This window comes from Magnolia sinica, chromosome 17, assembly GCF_029962835.1.
Source record: "Magnolia sinica isolate HGM2019 chromosome 17, MsV1, whole genome shotgun sequence".
NCBI lineage: Eukaryota > Viridiplantae > Streptophyta > Magnoliopsida > Magnoliales > Magnoliaceae > Magnolia > Magnolia sinica.
Window position 1 is genome coordinate 15,344,901 of NC_080589.1, and position 27,927 is coordinate 15,372,827.

The window sequence follows — 27,927 nt, forward strand, 5'->3', positions numbered from 1 at the left end:
TACGGAGATCATGGGTTGCGGATTTACCTGCAAACGAGGGTTGTAGGTGATTCATGCAATCCGAAGAACATGGGACCCACCATGATGTTTGTTTTGGACGTGGATTACTGGCGACTGGAAGCTAGGTGAGGCGCCGTGATGTTTTTTAGAAATCCAATCTGTCTATCTGTTTTGCCAGATCATTTTAAAATATGGAGCAAAATATGAGGCAGATCGAAAACTCAAGTGTGCCACACGACAGGGAAACGTGGGTAGGGAAATGTCTCCCGTTGAAACTTTTCTGGTAAATCGAAAACTCAAGTGGGCGACAGGAAAATGTGGGTAGGAAAATGCCTACCGTTGAAACTTCTCTGGTCCACCGTGATGTTTATATGCCATCCATACCGTTCATGATATCATTTCTAGTGGGATGAACTGAAAATACAGGAACATTAGCCTGATCTAAAACTTCTGTGGCCACATAAATGTTTCAATTGTGGACATTCAATCCTCACCGTTTACTGTCGTGTGGCCCACTTGAGTTTTGGATCTGCCTCATTTTTGGGTGTATGGGGTAGATTTCTCACAAAATCACGGTGGGCCTCACCTATGTTCCTGTGGTAGGGAGTCTTGCGCCAGGTGTCGCATGCAATCCACGTCTCTTGGTTTTACATCCACTCCGTCCATCCGCTTGGACAGATCAGTTTAGACTCAAGCAGTTCACACGATAGGAAACGGTGGGGGATTCAAAACTCAAGTGGGCCATACCATAGGAAACAGTGGGGATGGAAATGCCCTCTATTGAAGGGAGCGGATTAGCTGTTACTGGGGTAACAGCTGAGTGGGAGTTACCTTACCATGTGGGGCCCACTTTGTTGAATATGTTTCGTATCGGCGCCGCCCATCCGTTTTATCAGCGCATTTAAGGACGCTACCCCAAAAATTAAAAGCTTTTTTTAGGTCACAAAAGTTTTGGATCAATCTAATCTTTGAATTTTCCCTTAATCCAGCTATGCTTGACCTTATCAACGGGTTGGATGACAAATAAACATTACATATCTGCTTACAATGGGACTTTGGAAGTTTTTAATGGTGAACGTTTAATCATCACTTTTTATTTTGGTGTGGTCCACCTGAGATTTTTATGTACTTAATTTTTGAGACTGAAAACTCAAATGGAATGGAAAAACGAATGGACGGAATGGATATAAACATAGCATCAAGGTGGGCCCTACTGTGAGGGTAACACCTACCAATCTGTTACCCGGGTAACAGCTAATCCGCACCCTCTATTGAAATCTTTCTGGGGGCCACGGTGATTTTATATGCCATCCACGGCGTTCATAAGGTGATTCCCACCTAGATGAAGAGGAAACACAAATATCAGCTTCATTCAAAACTTCCTTGGCCCCTAAGAAGGTTTCAACGGTAAATGTTCAATTCCCACTGCTTCTTGTGGTGTGGCCCACTTAAGTTTTGAATATCCCTACTGATTGTGCAAATGTAATACAATGAGTTGGTGAAATGGATGGACCGAGTGGATATAGCAGAAACAACAGGGGGGGCCCTACAGTGGTTGGGATTGCAGGGGATTGCAGGCAATCCGCGTCCGAGATCCTGGTGCAACCGTTCGTATTTTTGGCGGGATCTTACCCTAGACTCGGTACAACTGCTGCCTACGACTTTCTGTGCTCTGCCTACAATGAGGCCTCATAAGCCCAAGCTCCGTGGGACCCAATTCAATGTCAGTGAAAATCCATTCCGTCAATCAGTTCCCCCGTCTCACGTTAGCATATGAGCCAAAAAATGAGATAGTCAAAAACTAAAATGGGCCAAATGACAGAAAATGGTTGGAATGGAACGCTCACCGTAGAACATTCCAGACCTTCCCAGAGCCCACTAGGATATTTATATGTCATCCAAACCGTTCATAAGGTTATTCTCATTGGGATGAACTGGAAATATAAATATTATCATGATCCAAAACTTCTATGACCTAATCAAGGTTTTAATGATGGGCGTTCAATCCCCGCTGTTGTGCCTCACTTTGAGTTTTGGATCTTCACATGTTGGGCCCCACGTAGCTTCCCCTTACAGGCGAGGGGCACAGGTAACCAGCGTCCGCTGATTTCTTGATCCACTGGGAATTGCGACGTCCGTTTCCAGGCCACTCATCAAAAGATCCCCAAAATCAGCGGTCCTGATGAATATAAAGCAAGAGGGAGTGAGCTGCGCTTAGCCCACACCAACATGAAGAAATTCACGAAATCTTGAAAATCTCATGATAATATTGGTGAGAAATAAATTGGATGATATTATGGCAATAGTATTTATATTGATATTTTCAAAATCTCGAAATATTTTAAAATATCACATTTTATCAGATAACATGTGATATTAATTAACACCAACGTAAGTAAACCTTTTAAATGTCACACAGGATGACCTTCTATCTATCCATCGAAACCGTTCACACATTCACATGCAGATATGACAAGCCATGGTGGAAAAATCATGCCAATTAAGCTTCCTATCAATACTATGAAAATGGACAGTCAAGATTGATCAGATAAATTAAATGGGTCCGGTATCATCTTTAAACATTTATTCGATGCATCTCACTTTATAAATTTAGAAAGTAACACTTTAATTTAATAACTGATTATAACCATGTTATTTATGGCTCATAAATAAAGTTGGTTACAGGATGATTTGGCTTACTAGATTTGGCTCGTCTAACCCACCCAACTCGATTGAACCAGCGGGTGAGTGAAACCAAGCCAAGTAGACTTCAACCAATCTGAACTCAAACCAAGTCTCGACTTAAAATCCAACTCGACACTTACTCTAATCAATCCCAATCCCAACTTTTATATATATATATATATATATATATATATATATATATATATATATATATATATATATATATATATATATTCCCAAGAGGTCGAGCCATGTGGGCCCCACTATAATGTGTGTTGAACATCAACACAGTGCATTTGATGGGTCCCCTTTAAATTATGGGACATCCCAAAAATCAGCCATATACAGAACTTAGGTGGGCCATACCATCTAAAATCATGTGAAGACATGCCTAAAACATATGAAAGCACTTGGTGGTTGCATCTGAAACTTGGTCTGACCCCTCATCCAAGTGAGACACACATAATGGATGGGCTGGATTTGTGAACCACATCTCTGTGGGTCCAACAAATGATTATGAATGTTTTAAAGGATGATAACTCCTCTCAACTTTTGTATGTGGTGTGGCCCACACAAGTCACGTATTGACTTGATTTTTAAGCCTAGGCCCACCAGGGAGTGGTGCATCTAACTGATGGGGTAGATGTTTGACACGCATCATGGTGGGGCCCACACAGCTTGGGATTGAATTTTTTCCTAACTTATGAAATATACGGAGTTTTAAATGTTTAACCAATTATATGATTTTTTTTCTTCTTTTTTTTATAAAAAAAATACAGAGTAAGGTGGAGTTTTGTTAATATAGGGCCGGAGCACCCAAGTAGCACAAGGTCTGTGATGGGGCCATCAATGGTTCTCGCCTAATATGTATTGTCAATAACGTGAATGCCATTGGTTGTGTGTGTGTGTGTGTGTGTCTATACACACACACACACACACACACACACACACACACACACCTTACTCTGTATTTTTTTTATAAAAAAAAGAAGAAAAAAAATCATATAATTGGTTAAACATTTAAAACTCCGTATATTTCATAAGTTAGGAAAAAATTCAATCCCAAGCTTTCTCAATGACATGTGCTCTTCATTCATTCACACAACTAGGAGCAAGCCCTTGTGTAAGAATCACCTTGATCGGATGATCCCAATGTAATCCTGTCATTCATTCATACAATTAGGAGCAAGCTCTGGTGTGAGATTTCCATTAATTTGGATTATCCTAACATTTTGAATGAGACAATTTATTACATCTGTCCTTTATTTATGAGTAGAGTTGGGTATTGAGTCGAGTCAGACCGAGTCAGGGCTAACTCGACTCAATCCGATTCTATGATAGACCTGACCAGAACTTGACCCAACTTGATACTGAGTACAACATACTTGACCCAATCCAAGTCCGGGTCTAATTGGACTAATCTAAAGTCAAGTACAAGGAAGATGCTAATAAACATTGGTGCCACAAGGTGTTTGAAGTGGATGATAACATGCTAGTTCAATTGTGCATTGAGAGGTTTCCGACTTTGACGTATAACAAGCCGAGGAATAGATACATTCCTACCATGGTCTAACGTGAAGTGGATGATAACATGCTAGTTCACGTGGCATAGATACATTTCTACCATGGTTGGACCAAAAGAAGGCCAAACGGAAGCGAAAGTAATCTGTCAGATCTGGGCCCAATCCTACGTACGGCATGATGTAATTGGGCCCCAGGCGCGTCCAATTGGAAGAAATTCAACTTGAATAGGGAGAAATTACCGTTTGAAGTGCGAACCATAAATCAGCCGTAACTTTTGATTCCGGTATCGTTATGGGACACACGACCTATGAATTTTGACTGGAATAGGCCATTCAGGGCCAGCCGACCCACATGGTGTGTCGCGTTCATCCGTTTCGTGAGAAAAACACATGCTTATAGCTAAAAAATGGGATTTTAGGAAAAAAAATAATATTATTTTTAGTAATTTTGATTTTTGTAGTATGTTTCCTCGGGCCGGATGGAGATTGGCCCTTGAGTGTAAAGGCAGAAAGGAACTTGACTGCAAGACCCACCCGTTGAGCAGGGACGAAAGTCAGCCTTAGTGATCTGACGATGCCGAGTGGAAGGGCCATCACTTGACGGATAAATATTTCCCTATTTTAATAGTTTTAAATTTTTATCTTTTTAGAAATTACTTGTAATCATGCTAGGACTCTTCTAATAAGGTTTATCTAGACTTTCTATTTTTGGCAAATTAGGCTTTAGACGAGTTTTACTATTTTGGGTAACTTTTGTTAGGATTATAATTTTGTTATTTTTGGTAATTACGAATTATGGTTTATTTTTTCTTTATTAGTGGTGTAATCGAGGGTATATAGATATTATTCAATAAAATTATTTGGAGCTCTAGTGGCTAAATAAGACTCGAATCACGTCAGCACACATGTATTACAATTCATGGGAAATTGCTTTAAAAAATGCATGCATGGTATACAAGTAATTCAAATTAAAGTGTTAAAACCATGTATCACAGTTTAGATGCATCATAAACCACAAAATTAAGATTATTGGACCATCTGACTATTGGATTGGTGGACAATGATTGGACCTTTCAAAAGCAAAATATCCAATGACAAGAATAATATAAGCAGGAACTGCTACAGGTGATCAAATTAATTAAGGGCTGTCGATGGGTACCAGATCCGTAGATAGGCCACCCATCGCGTGAGGTCTACCTTTAATTGTCCCTCCCTCTTAATTAATTCTCTTTTATCATATGATCCTAACTATTTGAGTAGTGTTTTGATAAAATAGACGGTCCATATTGAGCATTGTTTTGGACCGTCATCATTTCTGATCCACCTTTAATTGTTCATTACTCTAAAATTACTTTGATCAAATGAGCTTAACTATTGGATTAGTGGGTTAGGAAATAGCTAGTCTATATTAAGTATACTGGAGAGATCTAAGCATTGATGTGGTCCATCCATCATGTGAAGCTCACCTTTGATTACCCATCCCCCTCAAATCACTTTGGTCGCATGAACCATCAGATCAGTAGTTTGGAAAACGAATAGGTAGGTGTGAAAACATTTACATAGCACAAACGAACATGTACAAATTGCCTTTCATATGTACGCTGCGAACAAATAAATTTCTGGGTATTATTTTTTTAATATATAAACCCATTTCTCTTTCCTAGTGAGGAAGGAAGAATATTTTAAGTTAATCTTCAATATGAAATTTTCTATCACGTTATGTAGATTCCAATCCTCTTGAATTAGTCATTAGAATAAACTAAAAGTGATAAGCTGCAATTTTATTTCCCAACACCGCAATATTGGTTTCCATGGATATTCATTCATCCTAAAATTAAGTTTAGGTTGAATTGAATAATAATATTAAATAATTGATTAATCATTTACTTATTAACTAAATTATGCATGTAATAAATTTTTCTTATCAATATTGAGTATATTGACTGACTAAGTGGACTGTGCATGTATTTCGCTATTTATTATTGACTAGACATTGTTTTCTATGATGTGGTCCATCCAATAAGTAGGTACATTTGATTTTTGTACCAGGGTGGGGCCAACCTAGGTTAGAGGTCACATGCACTTAAGAAGTTGAAAGTTATCTATTGGGTGGAGTGTAACCTATGGTCCTTATTCAAGAATATAGACAAATAATAGTAATATATACCATTCTCAAGTATAATCAAAACTGCATAAAATAGCTTTTCTCCAAAATTATTTTACGCATTTGGATCTTTTTTCTATTTTTTTTTTTTTTTTTTTTGGGTTAAATATAAACACCGGTATTTTAAATAGTAATGACATATTGCATAGCGCAGCATGTAATGTAAGTAGCTTAGCGTGTAACAATTCTATTTTTTATTAAAAAATAGGAAATATATAATAAATAATAAGAAAAAGGGAAAATTAATATAAAAATGGCTAAAATATTATTCATTTTTCCATTATAAACATGTTCAAATAAGTTATTAATTATCATTTATCAAAAAACCATCCACGTACATAAACCAAATCAAATCATTATCGCATCAACAACTTTCTAGGCAAACAATTTTTATTAATAAGATTTAATTAAAACCACAAGTCATAAGTATGAAATAACATAAATTTTCCACAGGTTAAGAGTGTTAAGTGTAGAATACAAATGCCACATTCCTCTATCTCTCAATTAATAGACTGAAGACTCTAGTCAGGTTTTAGGTGGAGAGAAGACTTCGTGTTGCGCGTAGGATTTGAAAGAGGAGTTTTCGAAAGCCCCCTCTCAAAACCTTTTACTTTTAAATTTAGTTTTAAAGATTTTTGTAGTGTGTAAATTTCATACCTAATTTAACAATGGGCCACCACCGTTTTAAAGTAAAAAAATAAACATAAAATATTTTGGTTTTAATTTTATGTTTTAAGTTTTGTTTTTTTTTCAAAATGTGAGTTTTACACCATACGATACAAATAAATTATTTTTTCAGAAAAACCATACATTTTAGCGTACATGTCGCACACTACGTAGCTATAGTGTATGATACAATCCCTATAAATCCATGCAGCGCATGTTACAAGGTCTTTATGCTATTTACTAACGCTGTATAGCGCTAGCTATGGCTATGCATGCTATGCTACATGGTATATGCTATGAGTGCCATTTGAAACATGTATAAACAATCTTCTTAATTTCTAAAACTTGTAGACACCTCCCCTCTACAAAGAGACACAAGGAATCTACGGCAAATAACACCCAGATCCATAGCTCAACTGGCAGACTGAGTGGAGATACCTCATTGCAACACTTGAGGTCTTGGTATCGATCCCTAGCGGGGGTGGCTAACATGGAGTGTGTGTGCTGACATGGTGTGTACTAACAAGCTAACCCAAAAAAAAAAAAAAAATCTCCAGCTTTCGAGTTTGTATTGCATCCGTTGTGTATAAATGGTATCCAAGCCATTAGTGTGGATTTAGAAAAAGTAAAGTATCGGACACCTCAACTTTCGTGAAATCCATCCCATCCCAGGCGTGCTGCTTCATGTTTATCATGAAAACCAAAAATCATGAACATCCAAAACTCAGGCAGGCCGTACCGTGGGAATAGTGTTTCTATGCCATCCAATCCATTCATATAATGTTCTTAATCAGGAAATAAGTACTCAAGAATTTAAAAGTTTTAAGTTACAATTTTATGGTAATGTTCCTAATGGATAAGGCGAATTTCGTGCACGTTAGAGAAAGTGACCCTGCAGTTAGCAACACAAGCCACACAAGCGTTTTTGGTCTAGAAAGGCACTATTTCACAAAGTACAAGTTTGGAGACGTGTTGTCGATGGAGTGGACCCCACATGTCCACACGTGTGAAGATGGTGGTGATAGAAAGGGAGTTGAATTTCTCTCTCTCTCTCCTTTTTCTTTTCTCAAAAAAAAAAAAAAAAAAAAAAGAAGAAGAAGAAGAAAGAAAGGAAAATGCTTCTTTATCTATTAAGTCTTCTTCTTCTCCTCTGCTTTTGAAATTTTGCCAGTGAATGCTAGGGAAGGAAAGCTAGTTAAGAGGACACATGTAAAAATGTGGAGATCTTTTTAGATTGCAGTTGATCTTTTAACTTCAGGGTATTCAGTGAATGAAGCCGTTGGATTGATTTTTCAGTTTAAATTGGGATTTTGGAGTGAAACACTAGATCTTGAGGGTGGTTTTAGAGTGGGAGATAGTTTTTCTTTTCTTTTTTTCTTTTTTGGTGATTTTAGGATGATTCCAAGGTGAATGGTGCAATTTTGAGGCTTAGCTGAGCTCGGCCCAAGCCCCTATATAAACAATTCTGGCTAGGTTTAAGCTTAGGTTGAAAATTACCTGGTAGAAATAAAATTTTAATAGTTGAAAACCATCGTGAGGTGTGCTCTTATATTACTTTGATGCAAGATAACTAACCTTTTGCTCTAAAAGCTCGAACTAATAAAACATAGTAAATCAATCCATTTATCTCATAGCTCAGGCCCCACATCTCATGAGTTATGACCTCGGCTAAACCCCTTCATGGGCCCCACTTCACACAAGCCATCCACCTCACACAAGCCGCCCACCCCAAGTGTGCCTCTGCATTTCATAGACAACCCTATTCAAGCCCAGTGTGAAAATGCCCCTGCAGTACCCTTTATTTTAGGGTTCACCTACAAAGCTTAATAGTAGTGGATCCAGCATTACCCCCTATTTAGGTTGGCATTCACCTACAAAGCTTAGCATTACCCCCTATTTAGGTTAGCGTTCACCTACAAAGCTTAATAGTAGTGGATCCGGCACCACTAATATACCAGTAAAGAGTCCAAAGGATACATGGGCAATGAATATTACAGGCTGTTATATCGTGTCACATGCACATACCGTTTATATGGTGGGTCAGACCCCATGCAGGTCGATCATCCAGATCATCAAACAATGGGCCCTACTTGGATCTTAAGATTATGGGATGAGTAATGCATGGGCTCTTGCTCAAAGAAGAGGATGCGGCTAGCTGGAAAAGTCGACTGCAAAGACTTTTCACATTGTAACGTGCTCCCTTTTCTGATGCACCAATTTCTTGGAAGATTATGAACCATAAGATGCTGGGATCCACCTCAGATTTTACTCATCACCAATCAGACAATTTACAGTATCCTCTCAGGGCAATATTCCGGAACATGCCAATAATCAATGGTGGGTCATCCTTTCTTGGCACCTCTCACACATCAACAGGGCAGGCGTGCAAGACTCAAGCCGCTCATCAGGTGGGCATTAGCGGTTTGATGCGCGGCTGTACCAAGGGCGTGTTTGCGTGCTCCAATGGAGGTCAAAATACCAGATTTCAATCACACTACTTGCAAGTTGGACTCAAGATTGTAATTAGCAATTCACCTGTGCATCCAAACACAACCCAAGTATGGGATCTCAAAATCTCTCACATCATATCTATGCACATAGATGTTTCTTTGAGATGTGAAAGGAAGAAAGAAATCAGATTATGTGGGATACCATTTTCCCTACTTTTCCATCCAAATCAATCTCTGCAATTGCACCTGATATCAATGGGGAGCAGAAAAAGCTCAGAAAATACAATCCCACCTGATTTGCTTTTTTAATTTCTCAACACTACCCCAAAAACAAAGCAGGTCTATACCATAAACACTCTTGATGAAGAACAAGATAAGATTCCACCACAAACATACTTCCAACAACCTTAGATCTTCAGATCTCTGGGGAATTCTATTCTGAAATACCCAGTGTAGAAGTTCCCCCTTAGTCAAAGACTCGACATTGTTCGGAAGAACTGAGGCCTGCTACTCAGCCCGCCACCTAAAAAGCCAAAGCAAGAGGGAGGGACCCACTTCACCATTTTCATCATATGGTTCAAGCAAATACATGCAGGTGGCGAAAAGCGCAGGCTGTAGGTTCTTCACTCCTCGGACTATCATTTCCCAGGCATGGTAACACCTAGAGATTATAATATCCACATACAATCACAACAGTAGCATGAGAACACAACTTGTGGTGTGGTACCATCATCCATGATAACATGCCACTTGGATATAGGACATACATAACATAAAATCAGTTCACCCCACCATTAGTTTGTTCCCTCTTGAAAATCAGGCTGATCCATCGAGTTCATCAGTGTGGCATATCTGACAGTCAGGCATGCCTGATTTTTTTTTTCCGGGTGATTTTCATTTTGGAACCTACCATGCTGAGTTTTTTCGGGGTGATTTTCATGTTGGAGCCTACTACTTTAATGGTAGGGATGTCCTGCACAAGTGGCATGTTGGCAGGAAAGATGGCATGGACGCCACAGCAAGTCGTATTGCATTGCCTGTAGGAACATATTTCGATGGGATATGACCAACTGTTGAATTTCATTAGAATATATGATGTTACTAGTATACATGGAGACTGCCATCTTCAATTCCAGTGTGCCTGTGTACAATTCATACCATAAGGAATTACTCGAGCCACCACCAAACAGCTACTGCCGCTTCATTGTCACCTCTTACCAAGAACCCGCTCATCAACACCTGAAATTAAGCAGTCAGCCACCATAGCCTTCAGAGAAGCCAAACACATGTCAAAACGTGCAAGCATGCTATTAAATGGGTGTGTTACTGCACATGGGCGCATCTAATTTGCAAGACATGAATTTCCTACAACAATGGGTTTTTTCCCCCTATGGGAGCCCATGCAACAGAGCTACGGGGCCCACCATGATGTGCATATGACATCCACTGTATCCATCATTTACAACAGAAGCCCACAAATAAAGGTAATGCGAAACCCAAGTGAGCCATACCACAGGAAAAAGTGAGGACAGGAACAATTGGGGCCGACCGAAGTTTTGATCAGTCCGATATTTGGCATTTACCTTTGATGGGTATAGAGCCCATGCAACAAAAATCAGTAAAGCCCACTGCGATGTGCAGACAACATCTACTGTGTTCATGTCCATCATTTGCGCCAGCTCATGTTAGAATGTAAGCCCCCATTAATAAGGCTGATCCAAAACTAAAGTTGGTCATACCACTTAGTTTGGGGATGCTGATGCTTGGGGCTGACCAAAGCTTTCAATCAGTCTGATTTGGTTTTTACCTTCATGTTGATGGGACTCACTTTATGAAGTGGTTGGATGGAATATAAAAAGCATGGTGGGATACCAGGAAGGGTCCATGGTAAGCATCCCATCCCCACCGTCCATGTGGTGTGGCCCACTTGAGTTTGGATCAGCCTATTTTTTTTGTCCATGTCCTAACACTAACTGGTGCAAACAATGGGCCGAGTAGATGTCACATACACAGCACAGTAAGCTCCACAGAGCTTTTTGTTGCAAGGGAACGATACAAGTATGAAATCTACATATTAATTTGCCGCTTGTGCAAGAGAACACAATCATAGGCATACATCTACTTGTATGTATTATCTATTTTATATTTGATCATCCACACTGCTAATTGCCCATTTGCATCTGTGGAGCTCCAATCGAATCCAATAAAATTTTGCCAAAAATCCATTTCGTTACCAACAAGTTACGGTAAGAGAAGGTTTGGAGAAGGCACGCAACATAAGCATTCGGTTTCCAGCTAACAGTAAGATTGGGGATTTCAAATTTCAGACAGTTTGTTACAGAAGCCAGAGAAGTCAAAATCTACCTGTTAATCTCCATATGCATCTGAGCTGGCTGTGTGTAGCATCAACCTGCGTGCCTCCCAAGCTTAGTGAATGTGATAAAATTAGTAAAGCAAGCATCCCCTGCCACCCACAACACAACAGTCAAGCGGACGGTTGCATATAGAATAGCAGCTGAAAGGATGAGCAAAATCTAGCAAACCTTTTGGTAAGAGGAAGAACTCAAGCACCCAAATCAGATCTCCTAGGAAACAAATTCCATTAACTGCTGCAATTTTCTTTCTTAATAAGCTATATGTACATCTCTAATTTCTTGCTACTCGTCCAATGCATCAACAAAAAACAGAGCTGAACATTCTGATCACTACAATAAGTAGCCATGTCACACAGCCTACACACATTAAAAAGAAGGATATATTACAATGAATGTATTAGAGGTAGCCAAAAGCAAAAAATACGTGCAGGGAAAGGTGAAATGAAAATTGCATGAGAAATGCTAAATGAGTTCAGTCGAGTACACTTCGTAAGCAGACTTGCCTCTCATGTCACATGAGGCATAAATGCCCGATATCTGAGCCACTCATTAGGAAATCCCCAACATGTTGATACCATAATCTAAAATATTAGGCCTGGTACGATAACTGAGTGGCTACACGGGTGCAAAAACAAATGAACGGTAAAGAGAATTTGATCAAAAGGTCCAAATTATATGTGGCCCACCAAATGAGATCAGATTAGCCTCATTTGTTAGGCACAACATTATTTCCACGGTGGACATTGCACAATGAGCGTATCCAGTAACACGTGTGAGGTAAGTCCACTTACAAAGAACACTGGAGCAAATGCACTTGGCATTTTCTTAAATCACATACCAAGGGTTGTTAATTCGGTTGAGCTCCTATTCACATCAAGTTCAGACAGTAAATCCACGAATTTGCACATTAAACTGAGCTTCGACAAGAACCTATTCCATGAACATGTTGCCAACTCCCACTAGCTTCTTTCATCATTTTCGATTGATAAATGATCTCATGGAAATGCCAGAATGGTGGCGGCAACCGGAACTAAATCGATTTTCATCCTCAAACCCTTCTCCCAAATGCTTTTTTGATGTGTATATTTTCTTGGATCATTATCCTAACAGAACCAAAGAACAGCATTAGCAGTATGATCTCCACTGCAGCTAAGCGAGCGCTGACTTGAAAAGACCCAGTTCATCCCATTCTTTGAAACTTACTAGTCAAAAATACAACACCCTTGCGCGTGTTGGAAACAGCCGAGCCAAAGAATACTATACAAAAAACCAGCAAGCCGATCTTTCTTCTTTTTTTTTTTTTTTTTACAGAGTGTACAGAAAAGGAACCAAGCCTAGTCATAACCAATGTCTTCTTGAAGAAGAATCATGTATTTGGACCGCTTCAGCATCTTTTCCACCCCCTATGGCCCCCGCACACATGAGGAAAGAAGCCAGAGAAATATGATCTATTCACAGGGATGATATTAGCTCTACGCTGGGATTTTAACGGCCGATTGCCTCCGTTGCAAGCCGTACGAGACGTAGTAATCCCATGACGTCGTGGAAGCTGAAATCAAGAACTCTTTTGACAGATGAGATGCCCTCGAGCCCATAGCGTGACTCTTCCGTGCCTACATTTGCAGACGCAAAAGCATTCTGCCATCTCCTCAAAGCTTCCATGGCTAAATCTACATCCCGAGTCTGCAAACAAACATATTTTAAGATGCGTACGGATAACATGTTCAATTAACCATGTTCGATTTGAAAAAGATTTGGAATCTTTGTAAGGAAAATTTTAATAACAGTAAGTGAACTTACAAATTTTAGTATCCTTTCGAAGTTGGGACGATTGCGAGCGGGGATAACATGGTTTCCAGATGTTTGTGGAGAAATAACTCCCTTGGCTGAAGCAGCCCTGTCTAACACGGCCTGATTATTTAAGTTATCCACATCAGACGCAGACGATGATGGAGACTCACCTAAGCAACAAAGGGCCATAGGTCAATATTAGACAGAGAAAAACTTGACCATGTATCAATTAGGGGAAGAAGAAAAAAAGAACAAAGATAACCACAAAATGATAACTGAGAGCAAGATGGGATCCAACCTACGGGGTCATTTGCCACCCCTGAAAATCTATAATTTTGGGCAGCTGGGAATTGAAATCCAGGATTTTAAAATGGGTCATGTCTGGCACCCCCGAAAATCCTGGATTTCAATCCCAACCAGATTTCAAAAACATGAAAAAGGCCCTTTTTCAAAACCTAGAAAAAAGCAAAGTCACAAATTCCGGCTTTTCAATCATCTCCAACTGTCATAACTACCTCTTACCTTCTCCTTAAGGCATTCACACCCATTCATATCATTGAACATTTTCACGTGCATTCACAAAATGATGATGAAATGCTACAAAAATCAAGCTTATGCAATCATTTACATTGGCCATGCTATAGAAAAATTTAACCACCACCCAAAGTGAAATATGGGATTTTGTTTCAATTATGAAATTATCTGGACCACTTTTGTGGGCACCTGAAACTTGGAATTGCCTTTTTTTGGGCCCGTATGTTATGTCAGAATATTTGTACCTTATCACACTCATAGCCTGTGAATATACATAATAATTCCAGGAATCCCCAAAGTCAAAATCCAGGCTGCTAAATACAATTTCTGAATTCCAGGATTTTGAGAATTAGACTGCCAAACACATAAAAATCCAGGACATGAAAACTAGGGTTTGAAATCCCTGCTCCCAAATGAGCCCAAAAATTAGTAACTGAATTGACAGTTCACAGATGATGTTGGTCATAAAGAAAGCAATAACATTTAAATAGGCATGGAAAGAAACACGGGTTGAAAAGCATATAGCAAAAGTTCAAAGCAGTTGGCATCGAAAAACAAAGATTTATGCGACCTGAAGTGATTAAAGAATTTTATATGTGTCTGAATAAGATCATTCATGCCCATCACCTTTCTTCCATCACTTGGTTGAAAGGCCCATTTTAATTCTTGCTTGTATGCAAAAGAGGATGTGACAAGATCAGCTCGTAATATGGGGGAGACATTTGTGTCTTCACCATCACTTTTCGAATGGCAGTGACTCATCCACCACACATGCGACATCAAGGTATGGCAATCCAAACTGTCTAAATCATGGGGTTCATTGTGGATGGAGCTAGACCAAAAGTCACACTGATGTTAGCCTTAACCACCTGAATTTCCTACAGTCATAACTACCTGAATTTTCCCATTGATTTCTATCTGGAGCCAATTCATCTTCAGTCATCCATTTGACACCAACAATTCAATAGTCAAAATCATTCAACGATATTTTTTAGGGTATGCTCCATCCACAATGTGCCCTGTGATTTGTTCATTTTGGATTGACATATACATGCCACATGTCCAGTGGATAAGGACGTTCATTTTAAGAAGGTGATGAGCGTAAAACCAGTCTTCACGTAGCAAATGAATTACATTGCTTCTCATATGTATTCTAACCCCATGGATCAATGTCCTCAACCATAAATGATAAATGATCCGACAAAAGGTAGAATGAAAAACAAAAGCACTATATTTGTTTTATAAACAGAACTTCAGAATCAGAGAAAAGCCAAAACTACAATGGAAAGAATAGTGACATCGTAAAGCCTAGGGATTTGATTTATCCAATCCATTAATCCTTAGAAAATAAATGCAACAGTTTCTTGGCCTTTTTTTTTTTTTTTTTTTTATAGTTTTTCTTGGCCCAATATCATTTAGGATAATGTTTTAGCATACATTCTAAAATAAGATCTTGCTAAAATAGTGCTTGTTTGAATTACCTGGTGGACCAACTTGTAACGGTGTATGCAGCTCATGCCAATCTTTACTTGCAATATAATGTTTGCAATAAATAACCCTCATGTGTGCCACTTCCATGCATTTGTATGCTAACGCAGCAGCAGCCATTTCCTTTAACCTCTCGTATTTATGTGCACAAAATCTGCATATTCAAAGAATATAATATTATATTGACATGAAGCAAGGATACTGATTCCAAAAGTAATTGCCATAACCTTCAGCTTTCTTTACACTTGTACAAAGCCAAATAAGCTTGTTCGAATCTCCAAGAAGTCAGGCCCATCTAATGGTCCTGATTGAATGCTCAGATTCATCCAAGGGTCATCAAATCAGGCCTATCCGACCATCCAGATTGACAATTTGGATCATATTAATGGTCAGGTGGAAGATCTGTACCAAATCAATAGTTCGATTGGACTGTGGGACCTAGAGATCCAATTGGATGGCCTAGGTCATCAACCAAGTGCACTGCTAGGCCCACAAGTCCAACCTTACACTTTGTAGGCTTTGTATGCAAACAGTATAAAGAGATAAGAGGTCTTGCACAGCCATAAGAGCCTACAAACCCTTATATGGTTGTGTAATCGTCCTTTTAGTATCTTTTGGGCTCTAGCATTAGTTTCATACAGTAGTTTCTCTCTCTATTTCTACTACAAGTTATATTAAATCCAGGAACTATGGCCGCTAGGAAGCAAGTAGAGGTTTCCACCTTTTATTTGGGACTCTTGTAAACAATTAGCTATATAAACTAAGCCATACAATGGGACCTGTGCATGATGTTATTCCAAATATCTCAACTAAAGTCTCCTTAGTTGTCTTTTAGTTATAGACTTCTAGATTAGTGATTCATCTTTCTCTTGTTCCAGTTTATACTAGAAGGCTGTTGCATTATCCCGCATTCAATAGTTTAGTCTTGAATATTAATTTTATAGCCGTATTTGTGCTCTCATCTTCAATTCAGTTCAGTTTCCTACAATTTTTCCCATGCATTTGACATCAAAGCAAGTTCTTCCCTCCCGTTTTTATTTTCTTTTTTCCTTTTTACTTTTCTCAAAACCCAAAACTGTACAATTTTATTCCTCTTTTTCTTTTAACCAAGCCCTGAAAACAGTCCCTAAAATCCACATACACAGCCCCTGTTTACACAAATAATCAGGCACATCCCAACATCAAATCCAATCCCTGAGGGCCTGTTTGGCCGGGCAGATTGGATGGGATTGGAAGGGATTGGAAGATAGATCCCGGGATTGGCCAGGCATGCCAAACAGACACGGGATCCTGATCCCGGGATATAGCAATCCCATGGATCTTAAGACAATCCACTGACATCACCATCATTACCTTTAAATCCCATCCAATCCACCCTAATCCCTTCAAAATTGCCTGGGACATGTTCGGTTCGAGGGATTGAAAGGGATTGGAAGGTTTAATCCCAGGATTGGCCAGGCGTGCCAAACAGACCGGATATAGCAATCCCATAGATCTTGCACCAATCCACTGACGCACTATCATTACCTTGAAATCCATGCAATCCACTCTAATACTATCCAATCCCATCCAATCTGCCAGGCCAAACAGGCCTTAAAAATCTTGACATGGTTTATATAAAACACCAGAATACCCAAATCCAACCAAACACCCAAAGCTCAATTCCACGGTCCAGTCCTTAAACCTGTCCAGTAATGCTCTTCATCTGCCCACGCTTAACCAATAAACCAGCTCATTTTCAACCAAACATGCCCATTCATTTCAGATCTAACCCAGTCCAAAAAAATGTCCTCAGTCTGCTCCCTTCAACCTACAAACCAGTCCTAAAACCCATAACCACAGTTGGCCATAAAAATAGAGAATAGAAAGTTCCAGACTCTGCCCTTTTCAGCTATATAACCCCAACAGTTATAAACTGACATAAAACTGCACACAAATTAGTCCACTCTGTGTCCAACAAAAATCGTAAATCCAGACTACCCAAATCTGTCCCGAAAAGAGCCAAAACAGATGTTTAACTAACCATATTCCTTGTGGTGAGCTGTCAACAAGAAGTGGTCATTTATACATTCTGTACAGAAATTTCTTATCCATATTCCTACACTTATGACAAAAGTTCTTATTCATCCACTTATGGGCCAGCCCCAACCCATCTTCCTATATTAGTCAGTATCTTATTTCTACTACAAGCTAAAATTAAATTCAAAATGGCAACTATAAGCCATTGGGAAGCAAAGCATACATTTCCTTCTTTTATTTGGGACTCTTGAATACAATTAGCTATATAAATATGTCATTTATATCGACCTATGCATGATGTTGTTATCAATATCTCAATTGAATCGAATCTCCTTTTAGTTTCATTTTAGTTGAATGGAGTCTCCTTTTAGTTTCATTTAACTTACGGACTTTCAGAAGAGTGATTCTCCTCTCTTTTTTTTCTGTTTTAATACCAGACAGCTGTTGGGATCATTCCATAGCCCATATTTTGGGCAAGTTTTGTAGCCATAGTGGACAAATTGATATAATCAAAGTTGAATGCATGCTCTAATCCTCAATTAAGTTCAATTTCCTTCAATTTGCCCCATCTTGTTCAATCTGACCTAAGCGATTAAGTGTTCAAGAAATTGAGTACTATATGAATTTCTGAACCAGTCAAAAAGATAACAAAAAGGGAATTTTAAAAATACGAAACAAAGCTAATAATAAAAGATAACTAAAATTGTCCTGCTAAAGTCCAAACTTTCAGTCATTGATAGCAACATCAGTAGAAAAAGCAAGATCTAAAAAAAAAAAAAGGAGTCTGATGCCACTGAAAGTCTGAAAAGGGCAGGGCACCCTTGAAAAAATGTCTAAAAAGAGCAGAAAGTGGCCAAGGAGGTGTGAATGGTATCATTTATACATTCTAAAGACTGTTACTTGATCCACAATGGGAGACTAGGGGAAAGAGACCATGTCTTTTTCTTTTGTCACTAGGCCCAAACTAGTTTGGAGAAACATTTTTGGGCGTCCAACACACTTCCTCAAAAGGGAGTTTCCAGAAAAGGGGGGTTTCAAGCCTGTTTTGTCAGTCTCCTCGGCAAAAACCACCTAGTCATGTTTTCGCGCCTATTTTGTTGAGCAGGAGATTAGACGGGGGTTTGCAAAGTGCATCCAAACACATGACAACAACAACGGCTGTTTGGATCAAGACAGCATTTCGGAGCCAAAAGCCCCTTTGGAGGGTGCATAAAACGGGCCCTCGACTGACTTATGTTTCGAATAGCATCAATGGGATGAACCAGCCTACCTAAAACAATTTAACTACAAAAACCCATTAACAACTACAACTATGCTCTCAAATGAATTCAGAAAGGTGATGGGGGATTGAAGTTAATGTGTGGTCAAGGAAAGCATTTTGAACCTACAGAGCGTAACATAAATCATGCAATCAGAGAACATGAAACTACAAAACCATTATCTCAGGGAGACAAGATGCCATAATTCAGCCAAAAGAACAACAAAATCAAACAGGTGATTACAAGTATTGCATATTGCAGTCACTAGATTCGTTCAGACTTTCTGTAACACAGGCTCATAATTCAGGTTAAGAAGTCATTTATAACATACTCGCAGAGCTTTGCAGTCTCAGAATACATCTTCATGGAATAGGTTGTTTCCCCATGTTTGGCACTTTCAACATTGCACGTTTCCAAAAGCGACGCTGCATGAAGAAACTTCAAGGATGCCTGAAAATATAGGTCGGTGCTTTCAAGTTCTTGGCCTTTATCCTTCAAAAGATTATCAAACCGCACACACGTTAGCACTGGGGAACAACACTTAAGCTTTCAAGAATCAGAAAAGGAATACGGGAAGAAAGAGACACTAAAGGCAGATGTGAAATGATATACCAGTAAGCGATTGGCAGAATGTTTTATATCCTTAGCTTCTCTAATAGCACTCGCAGCAGCTTGATCCCTGCCTGCAAACCCATTAGGAGTAGAGTGCCTTGCTCCGTTTGGGTTGTCAGGCTTTCTTGGCTGTTTTGGCATCTTCAATGAATCACCATTAGAAGCATCAACAGGCAATGCATCTGATCTGCTTTCTTTATGGGATGTTGCCGGTGGACACTGGCCCTGTGTTGCATGCTTGTCTCCCGATGGCGGGAATGATTGCACTTGTCCTCTCCCTGGCACCATTTCTGCCTGATCAGTTCCACTGGAAAGAAATCCATTAGGTAATTTTTCATCTTCACGAGAATTTACTTGCGGCAGGTTTTGCTGTAGATTGGACCTTCCATCCTTGCTGCAGACAGCAGCTGACCTTCCGTCTAGCTTTTCATGAACTCCAAATTTCGACTGATTATCTCTCCTGCCTTCACTTGACCATTTTTTTGTGGAGTCTTTCTTATCTGAGAAATGACAGGATTTAATGCCACAGCTTTCGTTAGATTTGAATTTTCCATCCCTCAGATCTTCATGGTAAGGAGAATGATCACGAGATTCGACATTGGCCTCATACTGGAAGCTACCAGCATTCTTTCTAGGAAATGGTTCCTCTTGATCATTGAAATAATCGGAATCCTTAGTGTTAGCTTTATCAAAATCAGATTCAATACTTCTTTGTCCATCTCTAGATCGTGAAGAGCCTTTATCTGGCTTCCGCTGACCAGACCCATTGGCACGGTCATGATGGTTTGGTAATTTCAAGTCATTGTCAGCGGAAGCATTAACCCGCACTTCAGTAAGATATGGGTTGTGTTGGTGAATGGTACCAGCACCACTATTCACCACATTGGCGTTTTCAAATTCAGTAGCACCACAGGATGCCTTTGAAAGCATACCAACGTTGGCTTTGCCGCCAGATGTTTGATTAGCATCCCCATCCTGACAATCATACAGCACTGAAGCCTCCACGGCCCTTCGATTCTCTAGAGACCCATGGCGGACTAAAGGAGAAGGTTGCTCCTTCCTTACTATACCAGATCGATCAGTTCCACCATAACCTTCGCCATCTAAGCATCGTCTTGGGCTACCCATGCCAGAGAAACCTGCATTTAATGCACTGTCTTTCTCCATTGGTCTTTCAGTTGTAAGCTTGTCCATATTGGAAACCCTGAAAGGAGATGAAGAAACTGACTCTACAGGAGAACCTCTCATTTCCTGACAGCCGGCTTTACTTTTACGGGAGCCTGAAACCTTTGAAGAGCTTGAAGTAGCTGCCATTGAAGTCGGGGGATAACCCAAATCCCTTTTCAATGAATCCATACCATCCAAAATACGTTGGGATGCTGCATTCCCTTGGTATTGCGCCGGTTGGAGCCCCTTCCCGACACCACCTCGGCTTTCCTCTTCCATTCCATCAACTAGGCGGCCTCTACTAGATAACACGATCTTGCCTACCCTACCTTTCTTGTCTGCAGTACCATCAGCTTTATTTTTAGCAGACTCCTTTCCCTCTGATTTTGATATTTTGCCCTTCTTTGCCTTCCTAAGCTCAGTTTCACTGATTTCCTCTTTTAAAGAAACGCCACTGTCTGTGAGGTTCCCATTAGTCACGAGGGTTCCCGGATCCTGACTCTCCTGCCACTCTTTCACTTTCCTCTTCTTCACCGCAAAGTCCGTGTTATGAGACCTTCCCATATTTGATCCCCCAAATTGCGATTTGAATTCACCATCCAAAGGAACCTGAACTTGGGTTTTTGCCTTCTTCCCCACAGATTGTAAATCATCCCTCATGCTTCCCTTTAATTCTTTGGCCGAAGAGGAATCACTATGTTTCTGTGAATTCTTTCCATTTACCTTAATTAGCATGCAATTACTCGAGTTCAGAAAAGCCTTTCCTGCCATGCCGTGGTCAGAGAGACGATCTTCATCAGTATAGCGTGAACCTTCCGCCTTAATTTTCTTAGAAGTCATAAAATCATCTCGATCAGCATCCCTCTTGCCTTTGCCTTTCGAGTGTTTGACACCTTGTTCCATATAACCACCTGCAGGAATTTCATAATAGGATGAAACCAATTACTTTAGGAGAGCAATGCCTGATGTCGATATATCATTAAATAAGAGCAGAATTTTAAGGAAGCACTACCTCCATCTGAGTAGCACTCAGGCAGTTTGCTCTTCTCTTTTTGTTTATGCCGGGGTTTTTCTGCTGCAAAGTCATTCGACTTACTTGGAGGCTGGTTCACATCATTTAAACTAATGCTCTTGGCAGCGGCCTGTTGGTTCTTTTTGTTGGAGATTGGAATGTGAGTCAGACTTACATGGCTTGGTGCACTTGGCATGTCCTTTAATGCATGCTTCTTCTTTCCGGCACTTGGCATGGCATGTGAACCAAGTTCATGACTTTGGTCAAGATGCCGCATGTCAGCCAAGACCATGCCTGAAGCAGATACATTGTACTGACCATGAATATTATTTTGACTCTCAGGTACAGGTACAGGTACATACAATGCATTTAGAGCTTTCGTGGTCTCTTCTTCGCTGAAAGTACAACTGTTCATTCCAGGCCTAGATATGTTTTGCAGATGGTGAAAAGGTTAGAAAACAAGCAGGTTAAATATTATAATTAACACCAAGTAACTGCAAACTGTTTGTAATCTACAACCTCATATCTATTAAAGCTGTTTTCAGGCACACTAGCAAATCGAATTGCAACCATTAGTTCAATACCGGAAATGAGGAAGTGGCGATTATTTGAGTATTTCATATTGAGGGAATAAGCTCCAAATTGCAATTATTTACATCGGACATGCAAGGAACGTAGCTGCTAGTAGAGGACTACTTCCCCATTATTTAGGAATGTAGTTGAACTTACATTTTGTCCATTTCCTCTCTATTGAACAAATCATTGCAATTCCATTCAAGAGAGAATCCAAACAAAGCTTAATTTGGTACCGTTAATATGAGGCCGAGTTCCCTATTTGTTCCGAGCAGGGAAATTCCCTATTCAGAACTTAGCTTGTTGATGTGGAGCCAATGTTAGTTTGTAGGTGTGGGACCCATGGTTGGCCTATCCAAGCCAGTGATCCAATGGCCTCCATCATGGACAGACCATTCTCAGAATATCCTCTCAATGTATCAACTCTAAACTTCCCATTGTTGGCATGCAAATAAACGATTAAAAAGGAATACACAAACAATCCACATTCAACAGATGAAAAACCAAAGATTTAACATCTAGGATCGTCCAATTTGGAAGATTTTGGGGAAATGGTCCATCCAGGATGGGGGTCATGAGATCAATGGCTTGGATAGACCAACCATTGGCCCCACGTCTACAAACCAAGTTCCAAACAAATTAGGGAACTTGGCCTCTGCTAATATTAGTTTTGTCCATCTTATATACTTTTCAATATAATAACAGATGCCCTAAGCATTCTTCTCCATCTAACCTGACTAATCAGAGTTTTTGGAATGTATCCATAAGGAACTTACAGCCAGGTAATCATGCTACAGATCCACTTCTCGGGGAGGTCTTCAGAATTCATCCCAAATGGTAAGAGACGCCATGTCTGGCACCTGTCACAACAGACCCAATTATCTAATACGGGAGGCCCTGCCAGTGCGGGAACTGCATCAGAAGTTGGCCCATTTCCTGTCAAAGGAGTAGCCGCGGAAGCCTTAGCACATGCCTCAGATGTTGATGGATTTTCAATCTTTTTACCAGCTGACCTCTCCTTCGATTTATCAGCGAGTGCAAGGGTTTCCTTCTCAATCCTGACCTTCTGGTCTTTTGGCTTACCTTTGAAATGCTTCTCCAATGGACCCGTTTTGTTCTCCGCTTGTTCAGCTTTTACTTCTCTCGGAAAGTTGCTCTGACTTTCTCTGCCACCACTCTTACTTGACTCCTTGTGTGATTTTGCAACATCAATCTTATTTTCTGAAATAGAATCTCTGGATCGTGATCCCTCCTTATCTTTCTGCAACTCTCCAGGCAAAGCCCCATTACTTTTGTGTCCCTTTAGTTTCTTTTTTCCATCCTTTTTTCTTGACATCTTCACTCCATCTTGCTCGTATTGTGTAGCTTTCTGGTCAGCTTTCTGTCCAGGGGGCCCTAAAGATCCACTGCTATGATCTTTCCTCCCCTTGAATCCATCATAATCAACTTTCTCAATTGTTTTCTCCCCTTTATCTCTGCCATCGTTCTTTGGATCAAGGGAGAGATCCTTATGACTAGTAGTTTTCTTTTCTTCCAACACTTTGTCCTCTGGAATTGTATTCTTATTCAGCTTCCCTTTCGGAGGGACTGACTCATTCCCCATATTGTGACCCCTGTTAGTGTCCTGGACAGCAGTTGACTCTAAGGCTTCTTCTTTCACTGCATCAGATGAGAAGGTTCTATCCCTTGTTGTGCCGTTATTGGGATCCCTGAAAGGATCCAATCCTCTATTGGTAAGTCCTCCTCTATCAACATTCATCTGCTTTTCTATTTTTTCAGCAGTGCCTCTTGATGGGAGCGGAACCTTCAAGGCATTAGAAGCCATTTCTCTGCCTGCCAGGTTCTCATTGTCTATTTCCTTCTTCAAAGGGTCACTCATGTCATTTCCCAAGTCAATAGCATTCACAATCTTCATGACCATGGGCCTCCCATTTTTCTCGACAGGCTTCATTTTCATTTCTCCAAAACCTTTCATTTCTGTTAGAGGCGGAAGCTCATCTGTAAACATGGTTGGAACTTCCTGGATCGCCTTGCGAGCAGTCCCAGCTTTACTGTCTTTTAGAAGAGATCTTTCAGTCAAGCGCAGCAGACTTTCAGGTATAGGCGAAAGCATACATCCCCCAGGAACCGGAAAAGATGTCATTATCTGCTTCATCACATGCAAGAATAGAAATCCACTGGACAACTTAATATCTACTTATCAGTCTAGACTGTTTGGATGCTTAATTGGATTGAATCGCAATAGTTCAATTCCATCAGGTGGATATGACCTAAGTGCAGATGGCCCCACTCAAATGACAATAAGGAAGTAGCCCCAAAATGGAAATTTCAATCACTTCAACTTCAACTTCAATCATACCTCCAATTGGGCTTCCTTATATATTTGATCTCACTATTGCAATTCAGTGGAAGTCAGCATCCAAATGCACCCTTCAAAACAATGCATGATAAACACGGATGGGCATGGATTACCTCAAGTATGGTCCTCGGAGATTCATGAGCAATTCCTCGAAGTTCGGATGACAGTCCTCCGCTCTCGTCAAGGAAATCCTCTGGTGATGAAGATGGAGAAATATCAAGGCCTAGACCAGTGTAAATTGCGGCATTATTTCTAGCTGAAACATTGTCAGAGCCAGATGTTGGCATCTTCCGGTCATTAACAGATCTGTTCTTGTGTTCTTGCTTGGGAATAAACTCCCCAGCACCATGTGCAGCGGACAGAAGCGTGTCTCTTTTGGCCAACTTGTCCACATGTGGTGCTATAGGAGCAGGTTGGATACTACTAGAAGCAGGAACAACCCTGACAGAGTGTGATGCATTTGCTGTAACTGTAAGGTTCTGACGTGCACCCTGCAAAGATACACCACCCACAAATAAAGTACTGTTTCCCTGCCAAATGTCGACCATATATTTCTTCTTCCAACAGAACAACAATACATGGTAATTCGCCAAATTTGAAAATGGGTACCTCTAACGGAAGGTTGTTAGGGGACATCGCGGCAGTAGATGCCTGCACCTTCGGTGATGTCCTGGGATGAGATTCGTGAGACCAGATCGAAGGAGAGCGTGGACAAGTAGGTAAAAATGAACCATATCCACCAAACTTTGCCCCTGTTAAATAAGTGCATCCATACACCGTCATCTTCAGATATAGTTAAGCATGCCTAACTTTAGAAACCCCCGCAGCATAAAAGCATTAATTCATTCTCTTCAGGCCCGTAAGATCTGTAGGGCTGTGGATACATACTGCATGGTGGTCAGACTTACCCAAGTTTTCAGCAGAAACTCCGCCTTCAAAATCTTTCTGAAAATGCCCCAAGACATCTTGAAGTTTCTCTTCCTGAAATAAATGAAAATCCAACTCTTTACTAAAATTAGATACGCAAACTACAGTGAAGTGTATCCATTCATCTTTTGGTACTTTCCATCATTGCCATTTGTAATTATTTTTAAAGCAGTTTCCTTTTCGCGCGCTGTAAGCATAAATGTAGAACTCAAATTTTGCAATCCTGACAAATCACGTCAGAGTTGTAATCGCACAGGTCTCAAAAGGATGCAATCATAAAACAGATATCCATGCAGGAAGTGACCCACACCCAGTAGCACTAATCATGCAACACCTCTTACTTGAAACACAGCTTAAAGAGCTTCTGAGAGGCATTAAGAGAGTGAAATTTGCATCTCAACAATCTCTAAACTCTGACTTCCTCGAGAAATTGAGATAGACAATGCCAACCAAAAGGACTTCTTAACAACTCCAAATAAATGGATTTGACCCCAAAAAAAAAAAAAAAAAGCATCAAATCCTAACATCCAACAATTTGACCCACTTCAACAAATGGTCTAGAGACCAATTCCAAGCCCTAATTCATGACAATTCGCATTGGAATGACATGAATAACTGTCTCCAGCATTCCCACCAGAACCCAAAGCAGTTACACAATCAACAGACAGACAGATGGACAGTTTCTGAGCAAGAAAAACGGTGGGACAAAACACGACAAATTCACAATCTCCAACTACTCAATATCATTATCTATCAAATATCCATTTAGGCTCTACAATCACGTAAATTACAAATAAAATCACACCAAAAATTAAGCTTTTTCTGCCCCAGAATCCAACAATCCAAGAAACGAGGAGAGAAAAGCACAAGAAAAGACGGAATTCCCCTACCACCAATCAAAACCAACACATCCAAACATAAATTCTCAAAAAGGAAAAAGAATCTTACAATGTAAGAGAGGGAAGAGAGTGCGACATCGTCGTCAACAAAAGCATCATCATCATCCTGATAAAAAGCCTCGCCTTCTTCAAGCTCGTTCTCCTCCATCTCTCCTCTAACACAGAATCCTAAAACCTTCCTCTCATTCCTACTCCCCACAGAGAGCATCCCCCTCCCCCTCTCCTCCTTTCAAAAACCTTCAAATCCCTTCTATGAATCCATCCATCGCTCGAATCCGGAGATCTTCGGAACCTACCTCAGAATTCAGAAACCAAGGAAAACCCAGAAAGTAAATCGCCCAAAACCTTCATGATCGGACAAAATCAAAAACCCTCTTCAAACTCCACCAAACCCTTAAAAAATCCCCCCAAAAAAGAGCTCCCCAAATTCCCTAAAACATCGATCAAAACCAACAAAGCGGCGATTACGAAATCCCAGACGTTGGGCCGTCTCAAATCGCTTTCGGATTCCTCGAATCGATTCAAACAAAACCGATTTCTGATTGACAAAAAAGGGAAGAGAAGAACAGCTGTTTTCTATATATTTTTTAAATATATTTCTCACCCTTTTGCGTTTTGGAAGAGAAACGATTTCAAGTCCGCAGAAAATAGACTCGATCTAACCAAAGCAAAGGGAGAAAAGGGTTTTTACCATGAAATTCGGATTTTTTTTATTTCTATTTTTTTGTAATCTCTCTCTCTCTCTCTCTTTCTCTCTCGGAAGGTAAGAAGGGTAGGGTGTCCTGAGGCTCAGAACTCAGAAGAATTTTTATTATTATGATTTTCCAAAATTCAACTACTTCAATTTCGACACTTAGAAGCCCAATCAATTGATCTGAACCGTCCATCAGGTGGATCATCCAGTTCATGTACTTCTACGCAAAAAATCCCATCAATCAGACAATCTAAGCATCCGATCAGTAGCTTGGAAATTGGACGGTAATGATCACGTATAAAAAACAGGACACTTGGACAATGCTATCAGTTGATCTGAACTGTCCAACAGGTGGCCAATAGAACCCATGTGCTAACATGCAAATACCACACCTATCCGACACTTCTGAGCATCCGATCAATGGTTTATAAAGATGGACGGCAAAGATCGCTTACATAGAAAAGGTTCAATCAATGGTTTGAACCATCTACGTGCTGGGGCCTATTATTCATCGCTTTTCTTCCAAAGAATCACTTCTATCAGGATCATCTTAACATTCTGACCGTTGTTTGGAAAATGGATGGCTATAAACATAAGTATGAATAATGGATGGTTCAGATAATCCGATTGTTCAATTTTTCTGATAAAGTATTAACCGTATGCTTCAGCTAATGAATGGTCCGGATCGATGGATTGAACTGCACACGTGCCACTGCAACTAGGTGCGCTA

At 40.1% G+C, this 27,927-nt stretch overlaps 1 protein-coding gene across 5 annotated transcripts; it reads right to left on the reverse strand.

Moving 5' to 3' along the window:
• Window positions 1-10,551: 10,551 nt before the first annotated feature.
• On the reverse strand, window positions 10,552-27,260 carry LOC131230811 (cysteine-tryptophan domain-containing zinc finger protein 3-like). Of its 5 annotated transcripts, XR_009164100.1 has the most exons (12): window positions 26,553-27,260; window positions 25,586-25,658; window positions 25,287-25,429; window positions 24,791-25,168; window positions 23,095-24,467; window positions 21,746-22,167; window positions 19,567-21,644; window positions 19,286-19,446; window positions 15,670-15,830; window positions 12,032-12,220; window positions 11,853-11,952; window positions 10,552-10,727 (listed from the first exon to the last, which is right to left on the reverse strand). XR_009164100.1 is itself a non-coding variant. In XM_058226806.1 (11 exons), exons 1-11 carry the CDS (start codon window positions 26,709-26,711, stop codon window positions 12,212-12,214), a joined length of 5,118 nt encoding a protein of 1,705 aa, XP_058082789.1. In that variant the 5' UTR covers window positions 26,712-27,260; the 3' UTR covers window positions 12,076-12,211. The 5 variants fall into 5 exon arrangements, 4 of the variants coding, with proteins under 4 accessions (XP_058082789.1, XP_058082788.1, XP_058082787.1 ...); XM_058226806.1 differs by lacking the exons at window positions 10,552-10,727; window positions 11,853-11,952 and adding an exon at window positions 13,664-13,824 and having other exon boundaries at window positions 12,076-12,220; XM_058226805.1 differs by lacking the exons at window positions 10,552-10,727; window positions 11,853-11,952; window positions 12,032-12,220 and adding exons at window positions 13,025-13,546; window positions 13,664-13,824 and having other exon boundaries at window positions 23,095-24,464; window positions 26,553-27,259.
• Window positions 27,261-27,927: the final 667 nt, after the last annotated feature.

Excerpts from the sequence above, each read along its gene's own strand:
- LOC131230811 (XM_058226804.1), bottom strand. The coding sequence starts at position 26,711 with ATGCTCTCTGTGGGGAGTAGGAATGAGAGGAAGGTTTTAGGATTCTGT. Across the intron at positions 25,430-25,585 it reads AGTTTCTGCTGAAAACTTGG|GGGCAAAGTTTGGTGGATAT; the intron begins GTAAGTCTGACC and ends CTTATTTAACAG. Across the intron at positions 15,831-19,285 it reads GAGACTGCAAAGCTCTGCGA|ATTTTGTGCACATAAATACG; the intron begins GTATGTTATAAA and ends TTGAATATGCAG.